This window comes from Schistocerca nitens, chromosome 5 (genome assembly GCF_023898315.1).
Source record: "Schistocerca nitens isolate TAMUIC-IGC-003100 chromosome 5, iqSchNite1.1, whole genome shotgun sequence".
NCBI lineage: Eukaryota > Metazoa > Arthropoda > Insecta > Orthoptera > Acrididae > Schistocerca > Schistocerca nitens.
Window position 1 is genome coordinate 540373865 of NC_064618.1, and position 13670 is coordinate 540387534.

At 35.7% G+C, this 13670-nt stretch overlaps 1 protein-coding gene across 1 annotated transcript in view; it reads right to left on the reverse strand.

Moving 5' to 3' along the window:
• The window catches only part of LOC126260154 (cadherin-23-like), a 370016-nt gene that overhangs the window by 128318 nt on the left and 228028 nt on the right, over window positions 1-13670 (reverse strand). Inside the window, exon 18 of the mRNA XM_049957412.1 lies at window positions 12742-12984. Within this exon, the coding sequence (XP_049813369.1) occupies window positions 12742-12984 (243 nt within the window). The remainder of the gene's footprint in view (window positions 1-12741; window positions 12985-13670) is intronic.

A 13670-nucleotide genomic window follows, 5' to 3' on the forward strand; every position in this document is an offset into this window, starting at 1 on the left:
TTCCTGTTTAAACTGAAAACTTAAAGACCTTTCTATATTACTAACTATATTCAAAAAACTTTAAACCGGTTTTTGAAGAAAAATATTTACTTGCTCATAAATTTGTGTTTACAAGTAATTTTATCTTATTTGTAATGTGGACTTTGAATTTTTGCTTGTGATGTGGACTATATTAGGATGTATATTACAGTGTGTACATAACGATTTTTCTAAATACTACCTAATGATTTATTACTGTGTTTTTTTATCTGATAAGTGATTTTGTAGCTTCTCAACATTTAATGTTTTTCTGTCCTATGTAGCTATACTGTACAATTTTTCTAACGAATGGATATAGTGGCCTGTATACAAGTTGATTATTTTGGGCTAATTTGCAGAACTGTGTATTATTGAAAATACAGAGAGTTGACTTGTTTGGTTGCTACTGGCATACTGTAGGAACAGTTAATGATAAATAAAGAGATACAAAAGCTATTATAGATAATATTGGAGGCAGAGATGTGAATGTTAGTTTTTAATATGAGTAAAGACCATTGCCAATCATTTCATAAATAAAGTGAAGTATTATTTATCAGTCATTATAGAACAACAACTTTATGAAGAATCAGTACACTCTTCTCCTGATCTGTGTGAAGTAGATGTACATACAAATAATGCTGCTGAAATTGTAGTCTGTAATATGGTATTGTGGAAGGGGATATTAAACTACTGTCATGATGTTCAAGGAGACTTTATTACAGCTGATGAAATTTTGTAGTGGCTTTTAAGATAAGGAGAGTACATTATGAGAAGAGAGAAGTAAAGGAAATATTATATCCTTACGATGACGATAATGGTGTGGTCATAATGATTATGTTGATGAATAGTGGGGAAATATTATTTTGACTGAAGAAGAAATTTGTTAGGTACTTAATATCATATGTCGTTGTTGTTGTTGTTGTAGTCTTCAGTCCAGAGACTGGTTTGATGCAGCTCTCCATGCTACTCTATCCTGTGCAAGGTTCTTCATCTCCCAGTACCTACTGCAACCTACATCCTTCTGAATCTGTTTAGTGTAGTCATCTCTTGGTCTCCATCTGCGATTTTTACCCCCCACACTGCCCTCTAATACCAAATACTGTCATATATGGTAATAAATTATGTTCATGAAATCATATGGTATGAAGTCATGGTGATGGTGAAGTATTTGTATTAATGGTTAATGAGGAATCTGAGACAAGAGTGAAAGTAAATATGAAAGTACAGAGGTACGGAGTATAATAATTTAATTGCACGATTAGATGAAAGGAAATTTTACAATTACCAGCTATGCTAACTGAATAATGACATTAAAGAAGAGTAGAAACCAATTTAATTTGTAATTTTAATGTACAGGGAAATAATAATTAGAGATGAGAGGTCACTGTTACTTGAGAAGTGGAAGATATGATTTAAAAATAAAATATGGATAGTGCTGGGGAAAATGCTTCTTCACTGAAAAAGACATACAGTTTATTATTTTTGATGAAGAATATTGCTTGCATGAAATAATCTTCCATTCTGTCAGTGTATCAAGAAAATTTGTAGGTAAAGTTTGTCTCTTTATGACAGATACCATGCTACTTTAAAACTGAATACGCAATTTACTGTTTTTGCTTGTTGATATTACTTAAAGATTTTGCATTCATATGCTTTTTGTTTTCTTCTCTAGTTTCACGAGGAGATGTGCAATTGTAATTTAATGCAGTTTGCAACCTTATAACACTTTGTTAGGCAATTTTGGATATATCTACATAAACTATGCCACTCTGAACTGAATTTTTAGCGATAAGGTTACTGCTAGTAAATGTTTTGGAGAAAGACTGTTATTTTATTTATTTTTGGATTTCTTGGCTATCTTGTTTAATAGCAATCTTTGCGTATGGCGTAGGATATATTACGGGAACTGCTATACTATATTTGTGGGAATTTGAATTTGTTGGGAAACATTTAACAGAGAAAAGTTGTACTAAGATTGGGGAGTCACTGTTGTGAAATTGTAGAGTTATAGTCAGCATTTGAATTATTATGAAAGAATATATACATATAGAAAAAGCTCATTATAAAATGGAACTTTTCAGATGAAAATTCATATATGTTAACAACTCTGGAGTAGCATAATTGTCCCAATAACAGTGTGTACTAAATGACATTTGGCAAAGAAAAACTGTTTTATCACACCACATAGATAAGGCAAATTTTGAAAATTGTAATAAGTGAGAGCTGAAAGTAATTCTGGGAAATTGTGAACCTGGACTGCAGTTGATAATGGACTGAATAATGATGCGCTATGGTGAAAATATTTTCTTTAAGGAGACATGCTAATGATAATGCTATTCATGATAATATAGATATGATGCTCTTGAAGTTTATGATTTTACTGATGATGTTGGTGATGTAGAAACTGAAGATCATCAACGTTAGGGATATTTATTCTGAGGTGTATCACATTCATTTATATTGAATAGTAGATTTTTTTGCTTGGAAATATTTTGAAGGGTCATTATATAGTTAGTGTGGTAAAGGCTGAGAGGAAATTAAATAGAGAATATCTAACAATTTGTAATAAAATATGCCCTGGGGCAAAAGAAGTAGTGAAAACAGTAAAAGAGTTAGTTGTGGAAAATATATGTAATGCTGTAATATTACTGACTACCAATTAATACCACCAGACTGAAACAGGTCTGACTATTTAAAAAGATTGATGTACCAATGAAATTGAAGAAAGATATTTTAAAATACCTTCTGCATTTTACAAAAAGATTGAAAATTCTGTGAAACTATTCTCCTTTTATAAAGACTTTTTATGCTATGAGGCTTTGAATACAAATCTTATATCCAAATGGAAAAGAAAAACAATGATAATTTTATGTTTTATTTAAAGTTTACTTTCGTGTTTCTCAATGCTGTGTAATTAATTACAGTGAATAAATTTTCATGCAGTTACATGTGTAGTAAATTCACAATTAATGAGTTAAACTATTTTGATTTTTTACTTCATTTACACAGTCATGTAGACTTTGTGACTATTGTACAGCAATTTGTCAATAATAGTATTTGATCTAATTAATATAGGGTGCTGTGTGCTAATAACAATATCCTATTGCTTTTGAAGATGAATGAAAGCACTTCTGTGTATGTGAATTTCATTTAAGTCAATTGCAGCATGGTTTAATGAAAATGCCTGCACATGAACTAAAGTTTATGTGTATTCCATTAATTTCTTTGTAAATATTACAAGTCAGATAATTAAAACTTCAGTTTTCTTCTTGTATGTGACAAGTAATCACTTTGTCATTGAATTTAAAATTTTGACATAAGCTCATTACGAGAAAATTGTATTTATTTTGCTAATTCAAATTTTTTTGATTACATGAATTATGTATTATTGAAGATACTTATCTTTATATTCTTCGAAATTTGAAGTTTTAGCAGTTCCATTATTTTGGTATCAGAATTTTGCTTGGATGTTCATGATTACAAAAGTCATGGGAGGCTATTGTAATACTTCTATCTCTGTCATGTACTGTAGCATATGATACATTAAATTCATACGGGAATTAATATGTAAACCTAGAAATCTAATTTATTCTTAATTTTTTTCGCGAATGGAACTAATATATAAAATTGACACACAATTTATTTCCAATTTAGTTTAAAATTTTAATTATATTTCAAGACTTTTGTCATTATTGGCGGGGGGGGGGGGGGGTTAAAAATTGTAGAGGGAGACCAAGAGCTGAGTACATAGAAAAGCTGCATCAAACCAGTCTTCAGACTGAAGACCACAACAACAAGAACAAAACCAATTATTGCTCTTAGTGAAACTGTTAATCAGGCATACAAAAGTAATTATACTAATTACAAGGTTTGCAATAAAAATTAGCTTTTCTGATGAATTATAGTTTTCAAGAAGAGGTTGGAGAGTCCAGTTTGTATACCAACTGAATTTCTTTTTTTACCAGTCATGAATAACAACTGGCTCAATGAAGGAATCATGCCTAAATACTGAGCAGCTGCATAAAAAATAAATAAAGAAACTGACAAAATTGCAAGCCCATCTTACCATTTTATAGTATTGTTTGGGAACATATATTTTGTGTTCAAAAGACTTAAAGTAATTGATTTGTATACACATAACTATTATGAATTAAGAAAATAAACACAACTGGGTCTCAATTTGCATAAAGTAATGAGTGCTGAGGGTGCTGGAACCCAAAACGATTCCATATTTCTAGATTTTCAGAAGACTTTTGGTGACAGCATTCCTATGGAATATTGTCATCATTATATGACTGAATTTGGGACTTCGCAATTTAAAGATCACACTATGCAGTAATTCATGGGAAGTCATCTAGTGAAACCAAAGCTACAACTGATGTTTCCAAAGGAATTGTGTCAGGCCCTTTGCTGTTGCTGATTTCTTCAAAGGCCCTAGAAGACAATCTGAGCAGCCCTTTTACACTTTTGACAGATCAAAATGAATAATAAAATTATTATACTGAATGGTGTGTTGAAGTAATTAACACTGAACAATAAAAACTGTGAGCTCCTACATGTGTGTTCTGAAAGAATTCCAAAGAATATATATATATATATATATATATATATATATATATATATATATATATATATATATATATATATATATGAGGGTAATCCCAAAAGTAAGGTCTCCTATTTTTTATAAGTTTATAAGTTTATGTCTACAATGGTTTACATCAGTTTACAGCTTCAACAGTTAGCTATTTTTTGACATAATCACCATTTCTGTCGATAAATTTTTGTAGACACTGTGGCACTTTTTGTATGCCCATGTCAACCCAGCTCACTGCCATGCTGTTCAGAAAGTTATGAACCTCGTTGCTTGGTCTCAGGTGTAAAGTGGTATGCCCAGGTTTCGTCACCCGTGACTATTGAGTCCAGAAAGTTGTCCTGTTCAGTCCAAAGTGGTAAAGAAATGCGTGGGAAGCATCAACTCGTTGTCACATGTGGTCCCCAACCAGCATGTGTGGCACCCATCTTGCGCACATCTTCCAGTAGTTCAACGTTTCTGTTAAAATTCTGTGAGCTGTGCTTCGGGAAACCTCAGGAGGCAATGTGCAGAGATCAATCAGGGTGATCGGCTCATCTTCACGCATGCTTTGCTCAACCTTCAACACTGTCTCCTCAGAAATTGACTGTCTTCCACTCCTTCATTCATCATGAATTTCAGTCCGACCAGCTGCAAACTCTCTACACCACTTACGAACATTTTTGACATCCATGCATGACTCACCACACATTTCCGTCAATTGGCGATGGATTTCAATCGACGCAGTGCCCTTTGCGTTCGAAAACCGAATAACTGTGTGCCATTTTTCACTTGGTGGTAAGCTCCATTCTCAACAGCTGGCGTGCACATGTTCACTCAGAACGTGTGAAGCACTCTTCATAACAGTGTGACCAACTGCCACACAAACAGAGTTCTGTACTTATAAAAGAATAGGACACCTTCCTTTTGGGATTACTCTCATAAAATGCTATAGGGAAAGTGAATTAAGGTCTGTGTTTATTTGGCAGAACACTTAGAAGGTGAAAAAATCCATTAAAGAAACTCTTTACACTATGGATGTCCATCATCTTCTATTGAACTGCTGCACAATACAAGATCCTTATGACACAGGATTGACAGAATACATTGAGAAGGGATGAAGAAGGGGAGCTCATTTTGTGTTATCATCAAATAATTGTAAAATACAGGAGAGAATGTATGATAACAGGGTGTGTACTTGGACAAGGAAAAAAAGTTCTCAGACTTCCCTCTTAAAAATACATGTTTCCCAGGGTGCTAATACACATTTTCCTGGATGAAACTGCACTTTCTCCATGTTAACTACTAGTATACTTTCCCTAAGAACTGTAAAACTTAAAAATCCTATGAATGGTAAAGGTTTTATACAGCAGTGCAGAACTTCCTGGCACTTTAGGAAATGAAACTCAGCAAAAAAATAATGTGTTTTGGAAAGATCTTTGATGTGCAACGTGTACACTGTATATTTTGATGTTATGAAAGTATAAATATGAATGCCACCAAACACAGCACATTAGTTTCTGAAGCAACGAAATCGAGATTATGATGCGCTTTTGTCAGTCTATCATAGCGCATGCCACATTATCTCCCCGTCAAACAACAGCAGATATATAGAACATAGGACACGTGATATAGGCACCCAATAGCAACATCACTGTTAAGTAGCATGAACACACAAATAGGAAAAGTTCATGGTTTAAATTAAATGGTTTAAATTAGCTACAAGAAAAGCTAAGCTTTCACATACAATATTGGTCTTTTTTCCATGTGTCACTCTTTATAATATACCAATACAAATGTGCCAGTAAAATTTTAAATGATGAGAAATTTTTCTAAATGGCTGGTCCTCAAAGTGTTAAGTTTTGAATAAGAGTCAAATGCTCTGTGATTTAAGAAATTCATAGCTGTCTCACATGTAACATAGTTCATCTTACACATAAGAAGATTTACTTTGAAAGTAACACTTCTCAAACCACCATTTGCAATATTTTCCCTTGAACTTTTAGAAATGCAGACAGTTGTGATGTCATGCTCACCGAAAGCAGTTTGTTGTTATGAAGTACTGCATAGGCTTTGTCCTAAAGTCCTTGACTCATTTTGCTGTTGGTGGACACTTATGTGGGCATTATGCTTTGTTGTTATAAATGGCACATTTTCTTTGCAACTTAAGTTTTATATTGATGTTTTTCTCTTATTTATGTTCTATTGGTGCAGTATTATTTTGTAGTAGTGGGCTAAAGTAAAATGCTTTGTTAGAGTATCACTTCTTACCAGTCAAATTACAAAAATGTAACTCAAAACTGTAACAATGAAAAATTCCCGGAATTAAAAAATTCCCAGGTTTTTCCCAGTTTTCTCTTGGGTAAAAAATTCCATGTTTTTCCCAGACTTTCCAGTTGTCCCAGGGCATATACACCCTGGATAAGTGATCTGAAATGTCAGTTGTTAAAAAACAGCATTTTTCATTGTGGTGAAATGTTTTCACCAAGTTTCAATCAATAATTTTCTGCTACAAATGCAGAAACATTTTTGTGCCTCCCTCTTACATAGGGAAGAAAAAACCATCATAATCAAATCAGAGCTTGCACTGAAATATTTAGTTCTTCATTTTACCCATGCTCTATTAGAGATTTGGACAATAAAGATATTATGCGGAAGTGATGTCATGTACCCTTGTTTAGTACTTAAATGTGAATTGCCTCCTTGTACGTATATAAAACTATACTTTATGTCACAAAAGATAGTGCAGAGTGGACTGCAAATGCTAGTGCACACACCCACAACACATGGAAGAAGAATGACATAAGAAGCATACCCCCTTGACTAACAATGCTTGAAAAAGGATAACAATACTCAGGTATCAAACTACTTAGAAATTTGCTAAAAAACTGTGTGACAATAAATATGACACTAAGTTTCCACAGAGGCTAAAAGACCATCTGGTGGGAAAGGAATTTGACAGTGTTGATGAGTACTGCCCACATTAAATTTGTAAATGTTGTTAATTATAATCAATTATTTTAGAATAGCTAGGAAGTACATGATAATGAAGGTTTCTGTAGTTTTGACAGGCCCTATATTACATGTAAGTTCATTGTACACCATGTAATCCTACAGGAACAAATTAAATTAAATTCAAGTCAGTGATCTGATGAACCACCTATTAGTAGTAGTAATTTAATTGTGCAAGGATCATTTTACAAGGGTACAAGGTTAATCAGCTTAATGAAATGAAAACAAAGTCACATGTACAGACATAGGGAAATACACATATAAAATGAGGAAAGGAAAGGTTGTCAATTGTGATCTTACTGAAGGATCCTTGCTAGAATTTGCCTAAAGTGATTTAGAAAATAACACATAAAATCTATATCAGGATGGCTGGACACAACATGAGGCCATTGTTTTAAAAAATGCACAATTTCATTTTGTTACATCTAATAGATAATTCCCTTTTTTAGCATACACATCTGAAACAAGTTAGGTTAATGCTATCACAAATAATTGTACCATGTTCATTTTCTCAGCACTTACCAATGCATACACCACTCACAATTTCAGGTGACTTTAGGACCTGCTACTGTGCCCTTTGTTACTTCTTCATATCTTCCTCATACCTGCCATGAAAACATGTGTGTCCCCTCATGATGAATGAGATACTTAACTCAGAAGGATTGTTAGACATCAGTATAACACACAATCAATTTTGGGTGTATGAACACTGTACAGGATGCAGTGTCACTAGGCTTGTTACTCTCTGACACTTTGTATCCATCACTGGCAGGATGCAACACAAAGGTACATGCACATGCATACATGCAGCTGCTGTAATATGGTTCAAGTACAGATGAGGATGACAGTCTCATCCCTAACCATAGCATCCAAGAATGCACCACTGTTGCAAGCTTTGCAGAATACACACAGAATGTGCAGGTGAGTAATGTAAACTATTTCAGTTACTCTCTTTTTCAACTGACAGCTTTTTAAAGATTTCATGTTTCATTTGGTTTGATGCTGCCCACCATTTTTTTTGTATTGTACTAATCTTGTCAACTCTATGTAATTGCTACACCTAATATCGTGAATGATCTACCTTTCATATCCATTATAGCTTTGTCTGTCTCTACTATTTTTCCTCTATTACTTTTCCTAGTGCCAAGTGTTCTAACCCCTGGTACACTAGCCGATCTCCCACTGACCTGTCCTTTCTTTAGGTAAGCGTCTTCCGTAGACTTCTTTCCGTGTCTTAATCAAACTATGGAAAGTTCACGACAGATTTACAATAAATCAGACACACGCTGCCAGAGTTGGCAGTCATGTGTGCATGAGGTGTGATTGCTTGTGTGAATGAATGGTGTGTGTTTCTCATTTCCTGACAAAGGCAGCAGCGAAGAGCTTATGTGTAAGTGTCCTTTAATTGTGCCTTTCAGCAACTTAATGTGTCATCTCTGTAGTAAGTAGCAATCTATCTGTTCCACCTTGTTAATAATATGGGATTGCTAATCCAATATAAATGAGGCAATTAGTCACAAACAGGCACAAAGGAAAGAGAATACTATAAATATTTTCAGCTTTCAGACAAAGTCAGAAGTATGTCTTTCACACATTTGCGTAACAACTTACACACACATGGCCACTGTCACTGGGCCCAAAGGCGTAACTCTGAGCAGTAATCCAGCTCAGATGAGTAGTGGGTACTACCCATCCCAGTTGTACTGCTGCTGCATCTGTATGAGCAGCAGTGTGACTGCAGTAGGTACTACTACCCATTGTTGTTGTTGTTGTTGTTGTTGTTGTGGTCTTCGGTCCTGAGACTGGTTTGATGCGGCTCTCCATGCTACTCTATCCTGTGCAAGCTTCTTCATCTCCCAGTACCTACTGCAACCTACATCCTTCTGAATCTGCTTGGTGTATCCATCTCTTGGTCTCCCTCTACGATTTTTACCCTCCACGCTGCCCTCCAATACTAAATTGGTGATCCCTTGACGCCTCAGAACATGTCCTACCAACCGAGCCCTTCTTCTAGTCAAGTTGTGCCACAAACTTCTCTTCTCCCCAATCCTATTCAATACTTCCTCATTAGTTATGTGATCTATCCAACTAATCTTCAGCATTCTTCTGTAGCACCACATTTCGAAAGCTTCTATTCTCTTCTTGTCCAAACTATTTATTGTCCATGTTTCACTTCCATACATTGCTACACTCCATACAAATACTTTCAGAAACGAATTCCTGACACTTAAATCTATACTCGATGTTAACAAATTTCTCTTCTTCAGAAATGCTTCCTTGCCATTGCCAGTCTACATTTTATATCCTCTCTACTTTGACCATCATCATTTATTTTGCCCCCCAAATAGCAAAACTCCTTTACTACTTTAAGTGTCTCATTTCCTAATCTAATTCCCTCAGCATCACCCGACTTAATTCGACTACATTCCATTATCCTCGTTTTGCTTTTGTTGATGTTCATCTTATATCCTCCTTTCAAGACACTATCCATTCCGTTCAGCTGCTCTTCCAAGTCCTTTGCTGTCTGTGACAGAATTACAATGTCATTGGCGAACCTCAAAGTTTTTATTTCTTCTCCATGGAATTTAATACCTACTCCGAATTTTTCTTTTGTTTCCTTCACTGCTTGCTCAATATACAGATTGAATAACATCGGGGAGAGGCTACAACCCTGTCTCACGCCCTTCCCAACCATTGCTTCTCTCTGATGTCCCTCGACTCTTATAACTGCCATCTGGTTTCTGTACAAATTGTAAATAGATTTTCGCTCCCTGTATTTTACACCTGCCACCTTCAGAATTTGAAAGAGAGTATTCCAGTCAACATTGTCAAAAGCTTTCTCTAAGTCTACAAATGCTAGAAACATAGGTTTGCCTTTCCTTAATCTAGCTTCTAAGATAAGTCATATGGGTCAGTATTGCCTCACGTGGTCCGATGTTTCTACGGAATCCAAATTGATCTTCCCCGAGGTTGGCTTCTACTAGTTTTTCCCAACCCAGCTATATTCCTACTCATATCAGACTAGCTTTGTGCCTGGAGACAGTGGCCATATAGGTAGGAGTTGTGAGAATGTGTGAGAGTTCCACACTTCTGAGGAAGAACTTTGTCTGAAAGCTGAAAATATTTCTAGTACTCTTTTTCATTGTGCACTTACCTGGAAGGCCATGTTAAAGCACTGCTTTCAGGATGGGGAGGGATACAAGCCCGGATCGAATCCATCTGGCAAATTAACAGTGAGTGTTGGTGTGCCAGCCAGCTTGGATGTGGTTTTCAGGTGGTATACCACTTCCCACTAACTGAATACTGGGTTGGTACCCAAGTCCCACCTCAATATAATGAACGCAATTCAGAAGCATTTAAAAAACTTTCACTCAGTTTCACATGAATAACAGTAGAAGCGGAAGGTTGCGGTATGTATATTCTATCCCGAGGAGGAAGAGAGGTGAAGTGAGGTGGGGTGGGGGGTGGGTGGGTGGGGGGGTGGGTGGGTGGGTGGGGGGGTGGAAGTGGGTCACACAAGAAAAGATACTTGGCTGCCCCTTAAAAATTAACCCTGCCAAATCTGTAAAATAACCATACTGATCCTGCACTAATTTGAGACGAAGGTGCAAAAAAAGAAAAGAAGATTCTTTTTCACTATACCTATCTGCGACTCTGCCTCCTCTATGTGTTGAGTAGCAATCTGTCCTTTGTATATTGTTCTTTTTATTGCTTTTTATTGCTCATACTTTTATCCATGCATGTAATTCTTGACTTTTTCAATAGCAGCCGATTTCAAATACTTTCAGTTTCCTCTTTTACACATGTCAGTGCTTTACTGGTACTGCACAATTTTCACCATTTTGACTGAGATAAACTGATGCTGCAGTGTTCACCTTCAGTGCACTAGTGTAGATGATGTCACAGAATCAACTAAGTAAAAAATCCATGCAATTTGCAAATCAATGTTTGTGATTTACTGTTATCATCAAAGAATAGTTTACCCCAAATTTCAGTATATATCAATGCAAATAACAGTTTTCGAATTTGTTAGTGACTATAATATCAAATTGTTGGGAAACCAGTAATTTTTACCACAGGCTATTCTGTTGCCTTAATAGAAATATCATTTTGTGTGCTAATTACTTCGGCACATAAACATATGAAAAAAATGGTATCCCTTAGGGAAATGGCAGCAAGTTACAGAAAGGGGCACCAGATGCAATCAGTGTGTATGCCTGGGGATGTCATTCAGTCGAGGGCAGAGGGAGCAACTATCTGCAGAGTGTGGTGCACGTTGGAAAAAATTATGCCTGTCATCTGAGCTCTGAGGCAATTTCTTGACTATATCTGCGACTGACAGAGAAGGCTGAGAAGACCAACTTTGCACATGGGAGTTTCAATGAAGCTCACTAATTTGCAGCATTGGCCCCAGAATTAATTTTGCCCCCCTGGTTCTGAGTCAAGTGAAAGAACTGAACCAGAGACTTCCTGGACTTTCCTCACGGGGTTGAGAAATGTAGAGTCCCTGTAAAATGTGGTAGCTGGTTGTGAGTGGGGTGCAAGCAAGGGTTTTTATCTTATACGACTCTCCATTCAGATAATGACAGCTGTAGGAGACCTGGAAGTATTACTTTAAGATCCAAAGGAATGCGCCCCCCCCTCCCCACACACACACAGGTGAATATTAAAATTATAGTAGTTAAATGTTGATTCTTCGTGGTTAGTTGCCAAAGCATTCACAACAAAGTGCTAGGGCTTGAGGTACTCCTGAAAAGGTAGTGAAGTTCACATAATACTAGATACAGAAAGCTGAAGTTGATATCAGTGAGATTTTTGGGGAAAAGTTAAGACAGAATCATATGTGAATGGTGTAATGACTGAACATGTCACCTATCATTTTGACAGTCTAGATTATTGAGTCATCATCAGTATGACCCCTGAGTTTTGAAGCAGTGGTCTCAATGGGAGAGAGACACTCAGTCTGACCATGCAGATGAAACCATAGACAAGATGACTTAAAACTAGTTCTTAATGTAAACATATTTTTGTTATCCCCGTACATATAAGGTGGCATGCAACATGGCTGCTTCAGTACCTTCACTAGCTTCAGAATAAAGCAATGAAAAATGAATGAAAATAATTGCTACTTGTCTTACCTATTGGAGCATCTTCTCTGACTGAAATGCTTGTTACATCTCCAACAAAATATGGATTGTTGTCATTTTCATCTAGTATCTGAATGAATACATCAGCAAGACTTGATCGTGGTGGCACACCAGAATCGGTTGCTTTCACTGTAAAGTTGAGCCAAGGAGTCTGTTCACGATCAATCTTGTTTGCCACAACAATCTCTCCAGTCTCTGGGTCAAGGTAGACTAGACTTGTGCTTTTGTGTGGTCCTAGAGCATACATTTATTAACTGTTATTTCATATTAGAAGAGTAATCTTTGTTAATGAGTATAATAAGAAAATGTTTCACACTTGAGTTCTTGCTGTGTTCAGCAAAACACCACTCCCTTAAAAAAACATACGAAAAAGTATTGGGCAATACTGGCAAATCTTGGTCTCATCAGTATACATTTATAAAAGTACTGTTATTTCCAATATTTTGCTGTAAGCCAAATCTTGAAACAGAATAAGAAAGGAATTTCATATTACAGTGAACACTGATTTTACAACATTTATGAGGGGCCAATTTTTGAGACATAATGTGTAAAATTTTCTTTCAGTAATAGTAAATTAGGAACTATATGAGAGAAAATTTTAAATGAGTAAATGGAACTCTTTATTTAATAGAAGAAATGGCAGGTATGCAAGGAATGAATGAACCGTAGTTTATATAGGTGTTTGGCTGCTTTGGTCACATCAGTTCAGAATTTGAACATATTGTGCTAAGGATATGTTATACAAAGAGAATGAACTGATTGCTAATGCTCCTATTCATACCTCCTTTACATGAGCAGTTCTGAAGAACATGAGCAGTTAGACTGAGCTAAATAAGACTGTGGGTACTAAGGCGAACTCACATTTGCAAAGAGAGGAGTTCAAATTACCATTGAGCCTTCTAGATTTAGATTTTTCTAGT